At 49.5% G+C, this 18,783-nt stretch overlaps 1 protein-coding gene across 1 annotated transcript in view; it reads right to left on the bottom strand.

Annotated features, from left to right (window-relative positions):
* Positions 1-18,783, bottom strand: part of CFAP74 (cilia and flagella associated protein 74) — a 53,637-nt gene that overhangs the window by 24,362 nt on the left and 10,492 nt on the right. Inside the window, exons 12-17 of the mRNA XM_024760322.1 lie at positions 18,509-18,682; positions 18,072-18,190; positions 15,229-15,295; positions 14,770-14,859; positions 8,608-8,772; positions 7,384-7,546 (exon numbers count right to left, since the gene is read on the bottom strand). Of these exons, the coding sequence (XP_024616090.1) occupies positions 7,384-7,546; positions 8,608-8,772; positions 14,770-14,859; positions 15,229-15,295; positions 18,072-18,190; positions 18,509-18,682 (778 nt within the window). The remainder of the gene's footprint in view (positions 1-7,383; positions 7,547-8,607; positions 8,773-14,769; positions 14,860-15,228; positions 15,296-18,071; positions 18,191-18,508; positions 18,683-18,783) is intronic.

The following is an 18,783-nucleotide window of genomic DNA, read 5'->3' as shown; positions in this document are numbered from 1 at the left end:
GGCGCACGGGCTTAGTTGCTCCGCGGCACGTGGCATCTTCCCGGACCAGGTCTCGAACCCATGTCCCCTGCATTAAAGGCAGATTCTTAACCACTGTGCCACCAGGGAAGTCCTTCATTTCAATTCTACTTGATCTTATTCCTTTGTGATATTTTTCAAAGCATTAAGTGTGCTTATTTTATTTACAATGTCTGATCATATAATGTCTGAAGCATGCAAGATCGTAAGGCTCTCTGTCGTTTGTGTTGAGGGATTTCTCTCCCATTTCTTTTTTTTAGTGTAAACATCTGAAAGCGTTGACAAATGCATACAGGGTGTATCCCCCACCGCAATCAAGATACAGAACGTTTCCATCACCTCCCACCCCAGCTCTCCCTGTGCCCCTTAGTAGTCAGTCCCTCCCCGGCTCCTGGCAACCACTGGTCTGTGTTCTGTCCCTACAGTTTTGCCTTTTCCAGAATGACACATAAATGGAATCACATGGTCTGCAGTTTTCTGCGTCTGACGTTTTTCATTAGTGTGATGTCGTGAGGTGCATCCGTGCTGTGTGTGGGTCCCCGGTTCATTCCTTCTCATTGCTGAGTAGCGCTGCAGAGCAGAGAGGTGCCAGGTTGTTTATCCACTCACCAGGCAGCAGACGTCGGCAATCACAAAGAATCCCTCTACGTGAATTCACATGCAGGGTTCTGTTTGAATGTAGTTTTCATTTCTTTGGGTAAGTACCTAGGAGTGGGGTTTCTGGGTTGTACGGGGTTTGTTCGACTTCATAAGAAATTGCTGAACTGCTCTCCACAGTGGCTATAGCACTGCACACTCCCAGCAGCGACGACGAGAGTCACGGCAGCCCCTCGCCAGCACTTGCTTCTGTCAGGGGCTGGGGTTTAATCTCGCCCTTCTAACAGGCGTGTAGTGACGGCCCATTGTGGTTCTAATTTGTTTTTCCGTCTGTCTACTGTTGTCGAGTCTTTTCATGTGCTTACTTGCCATCTACACATCTTCTTTGGTCAAGTGTCTGTTCAAGTCATCTGCCCATTTGAAAACTGGGTTATTTGTTTTCTAATTGAGGTTTCAAAGTCCTTTATACATTTTGGATCTGTTTTTTTTTTTTTTTTACATCTTTATTGGAGTATACTTGCTTTACAATGTGGGTTAGTTTCTGCTTTATAACAAAGTGAATCAGTTATACATATACATATGTTCCCATATCTCTTCCCTCTTGCGTCTCCCTCCCTCCCACCCTCCCTATCCCACCCCTCTAGGTGGTCACAGAGCACCGAGCTGATCTCCCTGTGCTATGCGGCTGCTTCCCACTAGCTATCTACCTTACGTTTGGTAGTGTATATATGTCCATGCCACTCTCTCACTTTGTCACAGCTTACCCTTCCCTCTCCCCATATCCTCAAGTCCATTCTCTAGTAGGTCTGTGTCTTTATTCCTGTCTTACCCCTAGGTTCTTCATGACATTTTTTTTTTCTTAAATTCCATATATATGTGTCAGCATACGGTATTTGTCTTTCTCTTTCTGACTTACTTGGATCTGTTCTTTATCAGATCCGTGATTTGCTAATATTTTCTGCCAGTCAGTGGCTTATCTTTTTCTTTTTTTGCGGTACGCGGGCCTCTCACTGCTGTGGCCTCTCCCGTTGCAGAGCACAGGCTCCAGACGCGCAGGCCCAGCGGCCATGGCTCACGGGCCCAGCCGCTCCGTGGCATGTGGGATCCTCCCGGACCGGGGCAGGAACCCGCGTCCCCTGCATCGGCAGGCGGACTCTCAACCACTGCGCCACCAGGGAAGCCCTCAGTGGCTTATCTTTCATTCTCTTAACAGTCTGTTTAGAAGAGCAGATAGTTTTAGTTTTGATGAAGTCCAGAGGGTTTTTTTTTTTGGATGTACAGTTTATAGTTTAAACGGTACAGTTTAAAGAATGGATCATGCTTTTGATGTCATATCTAAGAAATCTTTGCCCAAACCAAGGTTACACAGATTTTCTCCTATGTTTCTTTTAGAAGTTTTATGATTTTAGGCTTTACATTTAGATCTATGATTTTGAGCAGCTTTTGTTTACAGCGAGAGGAATGGATGGAGGTTAATTTGGGGGCATATATTTATCTAATTGTTAAGGTCTCATTTGAGGACAAGACTTTCTTTCTCCAAGGAATTACCTTTGCATATTTGTGTGGGTCTATTTTTGGACCCTTTATCCTGTCGCACTGAAACCCTATGTCTCTCTCTCTGCCATATCATGCTATGTGTTACCCCAGCTTTAGAGGAAGTCTTGAAATCAGGTAGTCTGAGTCTTCTAACTTTGTTCTTTTTCAAAATTGTTTGTTATTTTAGGTCCTTTAGATTTCTATATAAATTTTATTTGTTTAAAATTTTTATTTATTATTTATTTTGGCTGCACTGAGTCTTTGTAGTTGCAGCATGCATGTGGGATCTAGTTCCCCGACCAGGTATCGAACCCAGGCCCCCCGCATTGGGAGCTCGGAGTCTTACCCACTGGACCACCAGGGAAGTCCCTCCATATAAATTTTAGAATCAGCTTGTCAATTCCCATAAAAAGCCCTGCTAGATTTTGATTAGAATTGCATTCATCTACAGCCAGTTTTGGGAGAACTGACCTCTTAACAATATTGAGACTTTCCATCCACAAGCTCCGTGGATCTCCCAATTTATTGAGGCCTTTGATTTCTTTCATCAGAGTTTTGTAGTTTTCAGCATACAGACCCTGAACATTTTTTCTTAGCTTTATAACTTACTAGTTCATGTTTTTGGTGCTGTTATAAATGATACTTATAAAAATTTAATTTCCAATTGTTAATTTCTATCTAGAAATATGCTTGATTTTTGTATATTGTATCCTGTGACCTTGCTAAACGCGCTAGTTCTGTAACTTTTGGGGGATTCTTTGAGATATTCTAGATAGACAGTCATGTTGTCTGTGAATAAAGCTGATTTTATTTTTTTCTTTTCAAACTTTATTTCTTTTATTTCCTTTTCTTGCCTTATTGCGCTGAATAGCTATGAGTGAATGAACATCTTTGCTGTACTCCCAACCTTCAGGAGAAGCATCCAATCTTTCATCAAGTATGATGTTAACTGTTAGGTGTAGTTTTTTGTTTTTTTTTTTTTGCGGTACGTGGGCCACTCACTGTTGTGGCCTCTCCCGTCGCAGAGCACAGGCTCTGGACGCGCAGGCTCAGCGGCCATGGCTCACGGGCCCAGCCGCTCCGCGGCATGTGGGATCTTCCCGAACCGGGGCACGAACCCGTGTCTCCTGCATCGGCAGGCGGCCTTGCAACCACTGCGCCACCAGGGATGCCCAATATTGGATGATTTTTGAATGCTGAACCAGCCTTGTGTTCGGAGGACAGACCGCACTTGCTTATGATGTATTATCCATTCTCACATCCTGCTGGATCCATCTGCTAGTATCGTAATGAAGAGGCAGAGCAGTTTTTGACTGTGAGCACGTGCTTCCTGGCACTTTTACCTGTGGAGTTCCTTGAGTTCTGAGCTGAAGCTGCACCTCTCCAGAGAGGGTTGGCCTTTGTGTGGCTGGGCCCCGAAGCTCGTCCAACCTGGGACCACTTTCCCCTAAAGTCTCGGCTGGAGACAGCATGGGGTCGCAGGTCCAGGCTGCAGACCCACACGGGACTGGCTGATGGTTTTCTTTTCTTTTTTTAAAAAAATTTATTTATTTATTTATTTATTTTTGGCTGCACTGGGTCTTCGTTGCTGCGCGCGGGCTTTCTCTAGTTGCGTCGAGTGGGGGCTACTCTTTGTTGCAGTGCGTGGGCTTCTCATTGCGGTGGCTTCTCTTGTTGCCGAGAACGGGATCTAGGCACGCGGGCTTCAGTAGTTGTGGCATGCAGGCTCAGTAGTTGTGGCTCACGGCCTCAGTAGTTGTGGCCCATGGGCTTAGTTGCTCCGCGGCATGTGGGATCTTCCCGGACCAGGGCTCGAACCCGCGTCCCCTGCATTGGCAGGCGGACTCTCAACCACTGCGCCACCAGGGAAGTACCGGATGATGGTTTTCAACCATCAAGGTGACCCCCTCGCCACCTTTAAAGGGCAAGGGGCCCATGCTGCTGCTTCCTTGCTGCTCTGCTCCGTGGCAGCTCATACTCATGATGTACTTCTCCGCCACGTGTGCAGCCCTCTGAGGCAGACCCTTTGCTCTGAGCACTCCTGCCGCGCCCCATGCTGCAGCCATGGGGAAGGTTCAGGGGCCCACGCTGGGAGCTGCACAGCTGATGCGAGGACCCCCACGAACCTCCCGTGGGGGGTGGCCCAAACTCCACTCGGAAGGCGGCCCCTCCTGACGTGTGGTGCTGGGGGTCAAGGCCAGCTGACCCCCTGAGCCAGCACAGGAGGCAGAGGAGGTGAGGAGGGAGCCCTACCCACTCACCCTCTGTCTCCCTGGGAACAGAACCATCTGTGTGCACCCCAGCGTCTCTCCTCTCTCCACGTTTTGTAATCTCTGTTCTGATCCGCTGATCCATGTGTCCTTATCTGGACCACACTGTCTTGATTACTGTAGATTTAAAGTAGGTCTTGAAGCCACGTGTGAGTTTACAAAAACGGTCTTTTGAAAGATGCTTTCCTGGAGTATTAGAAAAATACCGAGGCAGGGGTCCCATGCACCCCTGCATCCCATGTTCACACCAATGTTTATCAACAGTCCCCCAGGGGCTTCCCTGGTGGCGCAGTGGTTAAGAACCCGCCTGCCAATGCAGGGGACACGGGTTCAAGCCCTGGTCTGGGAAGATCCCACATGCCGCGGAGCAACTAAGCCAGCAAGCCACGACTACTGAGCCCGAGTGCCACAACTACTGGAGCCCGCATGCCTAGAGCCCACGCTCTGCAACAAGAGAAGCCACCGCAATGAGAAGCCCGTGCACTGCAACAGAGAGCAGCCCCCACTCGACGCAACTAGAGAAAGCCCGCACGCAGCAACGAAGACCCAACGCAGCCAAAAATAAATAAAAAATAAAATAAACAAATTTATACACAAAGAAAACATATGGAAATGCAAGTACCTAAAACATCCAAAGCAAATACCTTGCCAAAAAAAAGAGCAAAGTTGGGTGACTTAACACTACATGGCTTCAAGGCTAACTCTAAAGCTACAATAATCCAGATGGATGGTGCTGGGTCAGGAGAGGTAAATGGGTCAACAGATCAGCGTACAGAGTCCAGAAGTATACCCACACGTTCAATCCATTTGCAACAAAGGTAACAAATCAATCCACCAGGGAAAGGAAAGTATTTTCAACCTGTTATGCCGGAACAATGGGACATACACGTGGGAAAAAGAAGAGCCTTGGCGTCTACCTCACATCACACACAGAAATTAGCTGGACCACAGACCCAAACGTACGAGCCACGTCTTATGTCCTTGGGATAGGGGAAAAGTTGCTATAAAGGCATAAAGCACACACCTCAAAAGAAATGATGGGTAGATTTGCAAACATTAAAATTAAGAACTTTGGGACTTCCGGGACTTCCCCGGTGGTCCAGTGGTTAAGACTCTTTGCTCCCAATGCACGGGGCCCGGGTTCAATCCCTGGTCAGGGAACTAGATCCCGCACGCATGCCACAACTAAGAGTTCGCATGACGCAACTAAAGATCCCTCATGCCGCAATGAAGATCCCGCGTGGCGCAACTAAGACCCGGCGCAGCCAAATAAATAAATAAATAGAACTTTGGGACTTTCCCTGGCGGTCCAGTGGTTAACACTCTGCACTTCCAATGCGAGGGGTGTGGGTTCGATCCCTGGTTGGGGAACTAAGATCCCACATGCCACGTGGCATGGCCAAAAATGTAAATAAATAAAAAATAAAATTAAGAACTCTGACTTAAGAAAAGAGATCATCAAGGGAGTAAAAGGACAAGCCACGACTTCGACTTGGAGGTAATATTTGCCACCTCCTAACCGACAAAGGCTAAGTATACAGGACCTGGGAAGAACTCCTATGACTAAATAAGAAAGGACAAACCACCCCGCAAAAAAGTGGGTGAAAAGCTTGAACAGGTATTTCATACAAAAGAAAATACAAATGGTAAACAGGCACCTGGAAAGACAGGCAACCTCACTGGCGGCGTGAGCAGTACAGACGGGAGCCTCCCTTCCCAGGCCTCCAGACCGACCCCGCGGAGCTGCCCAGTGGGACCCAGCCACAGGCCGCGGGTGGCTGTAAGCTCTTGAAATGTGGCTCCTGGGAAGGAGGAACGAAATTCTCCTATTACTTAATTTTGGTTAATTTAAATCTGAATAGCCAGATGTGACTAGTGGCAGCCGCACTGGGTAGCGCAGTCCCAGCTGCAGCCACACGGGACAAGAACAGATGCAGTAACAACAGTGAGGCCGCGCGTCCCCCGCGATGCGCCGAAGACGCGCCCCAGGGAGACGCACACACTTGGAGACGCCGCCTGAGCCCCTGCGCGCACGGCCCGCGCCGTGAAATCCCCCTGATGTGAGCCGGTGGGGGTGGCCTGTGACCGAGGCATGTTCGTGAGAGGAGCCGCCACGCAGAGGACCCCCGTCCAGTCCACGTGGACGCCCCACAGAGCTCAACGCCAAGCAACGTAACGACTCAGGATGTGCTCCCGCGGCCCCGACGCTGCAGAAATGCAGCCCTTTCTGACTGTGGCCGTGGAGGGAAAACGCAAAGGGAGGCAAGGAAACGCTGAAGACTACGCCAGAGGGACGCCCCTGGGGAGGCGGTGTGTCCGGCGAGCGCGGCCACGTGGGCCCTCGTCCTCCTCAAGCTCCGCCTGGGCTCGGGCTGCCGACTTCCTCGCTCTTCTTTAAACTGTCCTCACGTGTTATACGCATTTGACTTCCGGACGGAGTTCAGGGTGGCCCCAGCCAGCCTGGGGCCTTCAGCGACCCCATCAGCAGAGCCCCCGGCCCCTTCCCCATCCCCTCCCTCCCTCCACCAGGCAGGGCTCCTCAGATGTCCCAACAAGGGCCACCAAGGGCAGGGAGGAGGGCAGTTCCCCTTGTGGCCAGCCTGGTGGTCCAAAGCTGCGCATTTCCTTTAAGTCTTCTGTCAGCTTAAATATGGATGCAAATTTTAATCCACTCCACAACCAGTATGTAGTTGAATATATAAATACGTATGAATATTTTCTTACTTACTTAAAACTGGAGCCCTGGAAAAATTCTGCACCGCCCAGCCCCCTGGCACCACACTGGCACAACCGGGCTTTGCCGGACGCAACCGTGCTTGGAGTGGCTCCTGGAATCTGTCCCTCTGGGGCCCTCCGACCCGGCCTGCCTGCCCCTCTGCCCGTCAAACGGCTGGGGCTCGGGGCCCTGCTGCCAAGGCGGCCCAGGGCTGCGTGCTGAGTGCAGGCCGCGGGCCCGGCTCACCTACGGGGCGCCCCTCCTCCTTCTCCTTTATGTCCAGTTTTCCAGACTCCTTCCGGCTCGGCACATCTGCGGGCACAGACTCATTGCCCGCCATCAGCTGCTCGGAAAAACTGGTGGTGACTCTACTGTCAAAACCTTTGTCTTCACATGTAAAGCTACTGCTCTGAAAAAGAGAATGTGACACCTTTACTGGCAGCTTCCACTTGCCTATCCCATCATCCGTCCACACCCGCCATCTGGGGAGGGCCACGTTGAGAGCCTGGCCGTATCCGGGCTGGGGGCCGCGGGCTCCCACAGCACCCCTCAACAGCTCTCTGGCGACCCGTGCCAGGCTCGTCCGGGGCTCAGGGCCCCTCTCGCCCAGGCGGGCTCCGCCGTGGCCCCGTCCCGGAGCCTGCTGCATGTGCGCACCCAGCCAAGTTCCTCCAGGACGCCTGCTCTTCCCCCACACGGGCTTGGGCCCCCCAGGCTCCAGCCCCGAGCTCTCCTGGCTTCAGCTCAGATCCCAGCAGGCTGAGAGCGGCCCAACCCCACCTCTGCTCCTTTCCCAGAGGTCACTGACCCCCAGTCCTCTCCCCCGGGCTCACAACAGACCGAAGGAGTGCCTGCCGCGTGCGACTCAGGGGCCCGGGGGGACACACAGGGCACTGCCGGGGTGGAGCTGCCGTCCAGCCGGACAGACACCCACCAGGAGAGGGCCGGTGCCCGCGGGGAGCCCTGAGGGCCCAGGCACTTGTCCTCACCCTCAAATAATCCCCCCCAGTGTCCACTGGCTGTGCTGGAAGTTGTCTCCACCGATGGGGTCCCACCTGTTTCCGCTTCCTCAGCAGCACACGTGCACAGCCTTCCCGTGAGAGGACCAGGGCCCCCCTCGCACCTTTGGGAGAGGTGCAGGTGCGGGGCAGGGTTTGCTGTGCTTTTCAGTCTGGGGTGTCTGGGCTGGGCCGCCCGTCCCCGCAGGCTGGGACTCCAGGGCCTGGAGCACTTGGCCACCACCTTGCCAACACGCACGGCGGGGCAGCCCCCTGCTGCCCTAGGCGCACTCCTTACGGAGACAGATCTCCTCTACCCAGACTGACCGGAGGCCGTCCTGCTGCTGGGCCTTCTCCCGCCCACACCGACGCGGCCCTTTACACTCGTGGGACTGTGTCTCGGGGCGGGAGATGCCACATGCTGCCCTTGGCTGCGCAGTCACGGCGTTGACCAGGAGAGTAGCACACTCACTGTGTTGAAGACCGATGGGGACGCATCCACCTCACAGCACTCCGATGCCAGGAGAAACCTGAACCTGGTGCCCAAGCCCCCGAGGTTGGTCAGCGTGATGGTCCGGGATGCAGTCTCACCCACCACATAGCTGCCGAAGTCGATGAGCTCCTTGTCGAGGGACAGCTGCCAAAAGACCCCGAGTGAGCCAGGGTGACCACACCAGGCTCACAGCAAGGTCTCTTCTCCCACCTGTCACCCTGCACCCGTGAGGGGACACAGGAGCTCTGGCCCTGTCTTCATGCTCAGAGGTGAGGCCTGCCTCTGGCTCATGGCGGGAGGCAGGGCCTCTGCACAGTCCAGGACACAATCCACATCCCAGAAATCATAGACCTGTGTACTGACCATGGCAGTGTGGGAGCACCTGAGTGCAAGTTTTGAAAAGTCAGGGACTTCCCTGGCGACGCAGTGGTTAAGAATCTGTCTGCCAGTGCAGGGGGACACGGGTTCAAGCCCTGGTCCGGGAAGATCCCACATGCCGAGGAGCAACTAAGCCTGCACGGCACAACTACTGAGCCTGCGCTCTAGAGCCAATGAGACACGACTCCTGAAGCCTGTGCTCCACAGCAAGAGAAGCCACCGCAATGAGAAGCCCGCACACCGCAACGAAGAGGAGCCCCCGCTCGCCGCAACTAGAGAAAGCCTGTGCAGAGCAACGAAGACCCAAAGCAGCCCAAAATAAATAAATTTATTAAAGAAAAAACTTACATTACATTACATTACATTACACAGCTTACATTAAAAAACAAGACAGGGAGTTCCCTGGCAGTCCAGCGGTTGGAACTCTGAACTTTCACTGTGGAGGGCCAGGGTTTGATTGCTGGTCGGGGAACTAGGATCCTGCAAGCCGCGTGGTGCAGCCAAAAAACCAAAACCGAAACCAAAACAAAACATAAAACAAGACAGATCTCAAATCAACAACTTATGTTTGCTACTGAAGAAATTAGGAAAAGAACAAACTAAATCCAAAACTAGCAGACAGAAGAAAATAATAAAGATCAGAGCAGAGATAAACGAAAGAGAGAATAGAAAAATAAAGAAAATTAATGAAATCAAAAGTTGGTTCTTCAAAAAGATCAGCAAAATCGACAAACTTCTGCTAGATGGACTAAGAAAAGAAAGACTCAAATTACTAAAATCAGAAATGAAAGTCGGGACATTAATGCTGATTCTACAGAAGTAAAAAGCATTGTAAGTGAGTACCATAAACAGTCATACCAACAAACCCAGATGAAATGTACAAATTCCTAGAAAACAAAAAACCTACCAACACTGAACCAGAAAGAAATAAGACAATTTGAATAGACCTATGACTAGTGAGAACATCGAATGTATAATAAAAAAATCTCCTGACAAAGAAGAGCCCTGAACCTGATGGCATCACTGATGAATTCTACCAAACAGTTAAAGAATACCAACCCTTCTCAAACTTTCCAAAAAAACTGAAGAGGTAGAAACACTTCATAACTCATTCTAGGAGGCTGGCATAACCCCGATACCAAAGCCAGACAAAGATACCACAACAAAAGAAAAGTACAGACCAAAATGCCTTATGAATATTGATGCAAAAACCCTCAACAAAATATTAGCAAACAGAATATACACAATGACCAAGTGGCATTTATTCCTGGAATGTAAGGATGGTTGAATGTAAAAATATCAATCAATGAAGTATGTGACATCAGCAAAATGAAGGGGAAAAGCCCACACGATTATCTCAATTGATGAAGAAAAAGCATCTGACAAAATTCAACACCCTTTTATAATAAAAGCACTCAACAAAATAGGAATAGAAAGAAACTACCTTAATATAATAAAAGCCAAATATGAAAGCAACATAACATAATATTGCAATATAACATAACATAATATTCAATGGTGAAAGACTGAAAGCTTTTACTTTAAGATGAGGAATGAGGGAAGGATGCCTGCTTCCCCCACTTCTATTCGACATAGTACTAGAAATTCTAGTCACAGCAATTAGTCAAGAAAAAAGCGGTATCCAAGTTGGAAAGGAAGAAGTAAAATTATCTCTGTTTGCAGATTACATGATCTTATATGCAGAAAATCCTAAAGACTCCACAAGAAAGCTGTTAGATCTAATAAACAAATTCAGCAAAGTAGCAAGATACAAAGTCAACACACAAGAATCAGTTGCATTTCTGTACATGAACAATGAACAATCTGAAAAGGAAATTACAAAAACAAATCCATTTACAATCACATAAAAAAAGAATAAAATTTTTAGGAGTTATCTTAGCCAAGGAGGTGAAAGGCTTGTACAATAAAATTACAAAACATTGTTGAAAGAAGACATAAATAAATGGAAACACATCCCACATTCATGGACTGTAAGACTTACTATTGTTAAGAAATCAATATTACCCAAAGCAATCTACAGATTCAATGCAATCCCTATCAAAATTCAAATGACATTTTTTAAAGCAACAGGAAAATCCATTCTAATATTCATATGGAATCGCAAGGGACCCAGAATAGCCCAAAAAATCTTGAAAAGGAAGAACAAAACTGGAGGAGTCATTCTTCCTCATTTCAAAACTTACTGCAAAGCTACAGTGATCAAAACAGTGTGGCACTAGCATAAAGACAGACATATAGACCAATGGAGTAGAACAGAGAGCCTAGAAATAAACCCTCACATATATGGTCAAATAACTTTTGACAAGGGTGCCAAGACCATTCAATGGGGGAAAAGACAGTCTTTTCAACAAATGGTCCTGGGAAAAGTGGATGTCCACATGCAAAAGAATTATCTAATTCCATACGCAAAAATTAACTTAAAATGGATCAAGGGCCTAAATATAAGACCTAAAACAATAAAACCCTTAGAGGAAAACAAAGGGTAAAATCTTCACAACACTGAATTTGGCAATAATTTCTTAGATACTACACCAAAGGTGCAGGCAACGAAAGGAAAAATTGACAAATTGGACTTCATGAAAGTTGAAAAAATTTTATATCAAAAGACATTTTCTATAGAGTAAAATGACAGCCCAGAGAATGGGAGAAAATATTTGCAACTCATATATCTGATGAGGGGTTAATACCCAGAATGCACAGAGAACTCCTAAAACTCAACAACAACAAAACAAATAACAACCAAATTCAAAATGAGTAAAGGACTTGAATAGACATTTTTCCAAGGAAGACATACCCATGGCCAACAAGCACATGAAAAGATGCTCAACATCACCAATCATCAGGGAAATGCAAATCAAAGCTACAATGAGAGACCACCTCACACCAATCAGGATGGCTCCTGTCAAAAAACCCCAGAAAACAACAAGTGCTGGTGAAGACGTGAAGAAATCGGAACTCTTGTGCACTGTTTGTGGGAATGTAAGATGGTGCAGCTACTGTAGAAAACAGTGTGGAGGTTCCTCAAAAGATTAAAAATAGAACTACCATAGTTGCTGCTCCTGTCCCATTGTCACATGCCCCGCCCCCTCTCCTGAAGTGACTCCAGGGGACTTAAAGGGCCAGCACACTTTTTTTCCTCCCCTCCTTCATTTTTCTCTTTTTCCTCATTTGTGAGTCAGATATTAAAGGTTAGGACGTATACAGGGAAAACAAGGAAGTGACCAGGCACGCCTAGGGAAAGGCTCAGAAGAGACCTGGGAAGACAGTAAGGTTACATCTGAGGCTGATCCTCAGAACAGAGAGAGCTGACAGCGATCAAAAAGCAAAGAAACAGAGACAATAACAAAACACAGCAAACCCTGGAAAAGGGGAAAACCTGATTTCCAGAGTTACCACATTATTAGATTCAAATGTCCAGTGCTCCGCAATCATACAAAGAAACAGAAAGTATGATTCGTTCAAAGAAAAAACAAATCAACAGAAACTGTCCCTGAAAAGGACTTGATGGCAGGTCTACTTGACCAGGACTTTAACACAACTGTCTTAAAGATGCTCAAAGAGGTAAAGGAGGTAAAGGAAGGTGTGAAGGGAGTCAAGAAAATGATGTGTGAACAAAATGGAAATACCAACGTTTCTAGAAAGAAACAACAACAAAAATCTGGAGCTGAAAAGTACCAGAACTGAAGTGAAAACTCAGTAGCAGGATTTAGAGGTGAATCTGATCAGGGAGAAGACAGAATCCGGGAACCTGAAGACGGGACAATGGGGTCATCGAGGCCGAGGAAGAGGAAGAAAAAAGGCTGAAGAAAAGTGAACAGAGCCTGAGGGGTCTGTGGGACACCATCAAGGGGCCACTATATGCATTGTGGGGTCCTAGGAGGAGGAGAGAAAAGGGCAGAGAGAGAATACTTCAAAAAATAATGGCCGAAAGGTTCCGGCATTCGATGAAAGGTATGATATAAACATCCAAGAAGTTCAACAAACCCCAAGTAGGATGAACTCAAAGAGACTCGTGTTGAGACACCTTCTAATCAGACTGTTAAAGGCCAGAGAAAGAGAGAGAATCTTGACAGCAGCAAGAGAGAAATGACCTGTCACACACAAGGAGCCTGAGGAACATTATGGGCAGGTTTCTCATCAGACTCTTTGGAGGCGAGGGGTGTGTATTTAACACCCCTGAACTGTGCACCCAGAAATGGTTACGGTGGTATATTCTACGCTATGTGTATTTTACTACAACTCAAGCCTGAAAAAAAGAGACTTAAGAACCTAATAATCCAATGCAATGTGTGAGCTTGACTGTATCCCAGCTTAAAAAATCACAGCTATAAAAGCTGGTTTGGGGACATTTCAGTACGTTGGAATGCACACCGGGTGACAGGTGATAGCTAGGAATGGGGTTCATTTTATTCTAGATGCATGCTGACATTTTATAAGGATGGGTGTTGAGTGCTGTCATATTGCCAAGTCATTTGGAAGTGGGCCAGCAAAAACAGACAGGTAGACAGCTGAGGCAAGTGGGGCAAATGTTGACAATGGTTGGACTCTGGAAGTGGGTATATGGATATACATTGTACTATTCTTTCTGCTCTTCATTACTTTGAAACTTTTCTTAATTAAAAGAAAAAATCAATTCTGCACAGCAAAGGAAACCACCAACAAAATGAAAAGGCAACCTATGGAATGGGAGAAATTATTTACAAATCACATACCTGATAAAGGGTTAATATCCAAAATATATGAAGAACTCACACAACTGAATAGCAAACAAACAAACAAACAAACAAACAATCTGATTTACAAATGGGCAGAGGAACTGAATAGACGTTTTTCCAAAGAAGACATCCAAATGGCCACCAGGTACATGAAAGGTGGTCGGTATCACTAACCATCAGAGAAATGCAAATCAAAACCACAGCGGGATATCACCTTATACCGCTGGAATAGCTATCATCAAAAAGAAAGAAATAACAAGTGTTGGAGAGGACGTGGAGAAAAGGGAGCCCTCGTGCACTGCTGGTGGGAATGAAATTAGTGCAACCACTACGGAAAACAGTATGGAGGTTCCTCAAAAAATTAAAAGTAGAATCACCATATGATCCAGCAATTCCACTTCTGGGTATTTATCCAAAGGCGCGAAATTGGTATCATCAGAAGAGCTGTGTGCACGCCCATGTTCACTGAAGCACTATTTACAAAAGTCAAGACGTGGAAGCAACCCAAGCGGCCATCGATGGACGGATGGATAAAGAAAATGTGTGGAACGTTACTCAGCCATTAAAAAGGAAACCTTGCTATTTGCGACAACCTGGATGATACTGAGCTAAGTGAACTAAGTCAGGCAGAAAAGACAGATACTGTATGATCGCACTTATATGTGGAATCTAAAACACATGGAACTCACAGGTACAGAAACAGATGGTGGTTCCCAGAGGCTGGGGTGGAGGTGGGCAAAATGGGTGAAGGGGGTCCAAAGGCACAAACTTCACTTATAAGGTCTGGGGATGTAAGATGCAGCATGGCGACTATAGCTCAAAAAAAGAAAGGGATCAAAGGGACCCCACAGGGCTTTCAGGAGGAGCAGGGTCTCCTCTGACCCGGGGTTCCTGCGATCTGGGCTGCACCCAGCGCAGGACTCGCCTGGACGTTTCCAGCATTGCCACGGGTGCCCACCTCCCCAGGCTGGACGCCTCAGGCCCCGGCTGCCCACCCTCCCAACCCGGACGCTTGGCGAGAACTCACGGAGCATTTCTTCGCTGAACATTTCAGTGGAACGGAAAACCTGCCCGTCTGAGCCAGAAACGAGACGTTTCCTTCCAGATCTTTGTTTACCTAAAAAGTAAAACCACCCAACCACGCACATATTCGCAGCCTTCCGCGGTGACATGTGCCGTCCGCACAGTCACAGCCACCACCCCCCGCCCGAGGGAGGGGTCAACGGAGCGCGCCCCCCTCGGACCCGCTAGCATGAGTGGTCACACCTGGCAGCCAGCGACACAGAGGAGCCGCCTTGTCACCCTGCTGGCATTGAGGAACATTCCAATATGTTTTGGGCATAAAACAGCCTAACGGGGGCCTGCGTGACCCCTTCTGAGGCGTGTCCCTCCTCCATCACAGCACTCTGGGGAGCCTGGGGGGCAGCGGAGACCCCGATCCCACCCATCACCCTCCCCTCTTCCACGGCTTGGGCTCAGCACTCACCGTGGGCTTGAAGGTGACAAGCACGTCACAGGACATGCCGGCTGGCATGGGACCAGGGGGGTCAAAGCTGCAGGCGCAATGAGGGCAGGAGGTGAGCGCCCTGTGCTCATGCAGAAGCCACTGTCCAAACGGCCGGCGCCCCAGCGGGGCTTTGGGGCCCCCCCTTGCCTGTCCTGGGTACTGAGCCCCTGCTGCCTCGCCAGGACTCAATTCACAGGAGATGCTCGAGGAACATCTGTAGGGAGGGAGGAGGAAGGGGGGAGGGGCGGAGGGAGGAAGGAGGCAAGTCCCCAGGGGCCAACTCCAGAGGGCCAGATGCTCTGGGGTGAGCAGTGGTCACAGTCCCCACGAGAACACGTGCCAGGCCTGAACCAAGGATCTAGGGTTTCAGGATCAAGGTCAGGTGTGTGAGACAGGTAGGGAGCTGGGACCGTGGGCCTCGCATTCAGCTGGAGCCCTCTGAGCTCCACTTTCAGTGAAAGACCCAGAAAAACAGCCCCACCTTCCTGGGGACACTTGGAGGGACCTGGTCTGGATTTGGGTGAGGAAAAGAAGCCCCCGCCAAAATTTCTAACACAAAGTCCATTTTCACAAGGTTGGATTTTACCTACTGTACTTTGTATAGAAATAACACAAGCTAAAAATTTAATATAAAAATGTGTCCCTGGCTGGCAGCGTCCCAGTGGCAGCAGGAAGAAGGAAATCCAAACCTCCTCGGATCGGGAGGGAAGCGTTGAGATGTCAGACTAACAGAGGCCCGAGGATGGAGCCTCAGCCGCGGGAAGATCCGAACCCAGATTTCAGCGTCCGCGCAGAGACCAGCACGAAACACAGCGAGGGGCAGGGCCAGACTCCAAGGATGTCGGGCAGTAGAAAGACAGAGAATTACAGACGTGAGAAAAGAACAAGAAATACCAGCTGATCCGAAAAAGAACTTAGAATTTTCAGAAATGAGAAATAGGGCAACTGAAATTAGACACATAACAAGCAATTTCAATATCCGATTAGATACGACCAAGGAGAGAAGTACTCAACAGAGGGACGGACCCCGGGAAACACTGAGAAACCTGCTCAGGGAGATGACGGGGCGGGGCGGGGGGGTGTGAGACAGGCGTCAGGAGGTGTGGGGGGCACAGAACTGACAGGGTTTGAATCGGAACACGGGGGCAGGTCTGTGAGGATGGGAGGTAGGCGACATCTGAAGGGACAGGGCGGAGAAACGTCCACAGCTGTTCAAAGAGCTGAATCCTCTGATCAGGAAGCACAGGGAGTTCTATGCAGCCCTAGGAAAGATCAGTCCACACCAGACACACTGTCATAGACATGCAGGACCCCAAGGGGAGGGCAAGCTCACGGCCACCTGAGGAAAGAGCTCGATAACCTACAAAGACAGGGGATCGGACGGAACAGCAACAGCAGAAAACAGGAGACAGGGGAGTAAGATCCTCCAAGTGTGGAGAGGAAATGCTGCCAATAAAAAATTCTTGCTCCAGGCTTGGGGAGGGGCGCCTCAGGGTGGCCTAGGTGACAGCGACCACCCGACTCTGGGCCTCCGCCGACTCCTCCAGAAACCCACAGCTCAACAGGAAGAACTAGCAACACAGGAAAGCCCCCGCTGTCAGCATGCCTGGAAGGCGGAGGACACGCGGGTGATAAACACATGAGCCTCTGCAGACCCCGCGTCCGGCCACAGTCGGCACAGAACGGGACAGCGCGGCCTTCGCGGGGAGGCTGACCAGAGCTGTGGACTCAGGGAGCAGCCCCGGGAAGCCCCTGGGGGCCTTGGAGGCTGCAGCGCTCACAGCAGGAGCCCCCGGGACCTCCAAACTGAGGACAGAAGCTGGAGAAACCAGGGCGGGGAAGAGAAGAACCTTAACGCCAAAGGCAAAATGCTCAAGGAGCAGAAGAGAAGAGGGTCCCGCAGAAGACACAGCAACGGTGGTTACAAGAAAAATGAGGGGAAAGCAAAACAGGAAAGAAGCAAGGATTACAGGGACAGAAAGAAAATCAGACACAAAAGAGGACCCAAGTCAGGTATCAGTGGGGTCTCAGAGGAAGAAACCTGAAACCCTGGAACAGAGGAAAAATGTAAATACATTGGACCCACCTCCTAGAGTAATGAAAATAACAGAAATAAACAAATGGGACCTAATGAAACTTCAAAGCTTTCGCACAGCAAAGGAAACCATAAACAAGACGACAAGACAACCCTCAGCGTGGGAGAAAATATTTGCAAACGAAGCAACGGACAAAGGATTAATCTCCAAAATATTCAAACAGCTCGTGGAGCTCAATATCAAAAAAATACAAACAACCCAAATAAAAAATGGGTGGAAGACCTAAATAGACATTTCACCAAAGAAGACGTAACAGATGGCCATGTAGACATACAGCTGATTCACTTCATTGTACAGTAGAAACTAACACAACCTTGTAAAGCAATTTTACTCCAATTTAAAAAAAAAGAATTATTGGATACAATTAAAAGAAAAGAAAGAAAATTTAAATACAGAGTTCAAGTACACAGTCCCGAAATAAAAGATGGCTTTTTTCTTCACCTTGAAAAGGCACAAGGCCCTCCAGGGAAATCTTACCCAGAGTGGTCAACCTCAAAACACAATGAAGGGGAAAACATCAAGCCGTAACTGGGCTAGTCTCAGGAAGGCGGAGGAGCCACTTTACAAATGCTCACGGGGACCCAAGCTGAAGGTTTTGTGCCCCAAATGTGGGTCAAATAAAAAGGCTCTGATAGCCGTTGCAGGGACTGAAGCACCCGCCCCGCGCGCGCCGCCCGCCTCCCCCGCAACCCGCGCGGCGCCCGCCTCCCCCCGACCCCCTAGTACTCGATGTGGATGAAGTCCCCGAGGCGCTCCTCCACGCCCACCAGCTTGCAGTAGTTAATCGTGTAGGTGGCGTTAGTCAGCGTGATCTTTTTCTTGTACACTTTGCCGATATCAAAGTCCTAGGAAGAGCACATAAAAAGCTACTGCTCCGAGTTTTCTGACGGATGCTTCTCGGCTCCTGACATTCCCGCCTGGGAGATGGGGACACCCTCCACGGTCTCGTAGGACCCCTGCCTCAGGCAGGAAGCGGCCTCCTGGGGACCAGCGGGTGGGGGTCCCCCAGCAAAGGGTCGGGTGGTGCCTGGGTCCTCCAGAGGGACCAGGAAGGTGTGACATGCCAGCCCCCCAGGACAATCGCCCTCCTGGGGCTGGTGTCTGACCCCTCGTGTGAGACCGGGCCCTGTCCCCTCAGACCCAGGCGAGGACCCTGGGCTCACCTTGAAGTGGACGAGCTTGGGCTTGCTGTTGAAGGGACACCCTCGGAACTCGCGCCTGGATGCCACCTGCTTGTGGGTCACCCCGCGGCGCAGCCGCTGCGCAGGGCGCGCCAGGACGTCCTTGTCCGTCTTCGTTCCGCCCATGGGCTCCTGGCCCACGTCCTCCTTGGGCACCTGGGGTTTTGCGGGGACAGTGGCCGGCTCGGGAGCGCCCCCAGGCCTCCCCGAGGTCAGCTGGGGGGTAAAGGAAATGGACAGCCCGGGAGCCGGGGCCA

Source organism: Neophocaena asiaeorientalis, unplaced genomic scaffold (genome assembly GCF_003031525.2).
Source record: "Neophocaena asiaeorientalis asiaeorientalis breed wild unplaced genomic scaffold, Neophocaena_asiaeorientalis_V1.1 scaffold489, whole genome shotgun sequence".
Lineage (NCBI taxonomy): Eukaryota > Metazoa > Chordata > Mammalia > Artiodactyla > Phocoenidae > Neophocaena > Neophocaena asiaeorientalis.
Note: the sequence above shows the minus strand (reverse complement) of the source record. Positions and strands in the feature narration are given on the sequence as shown.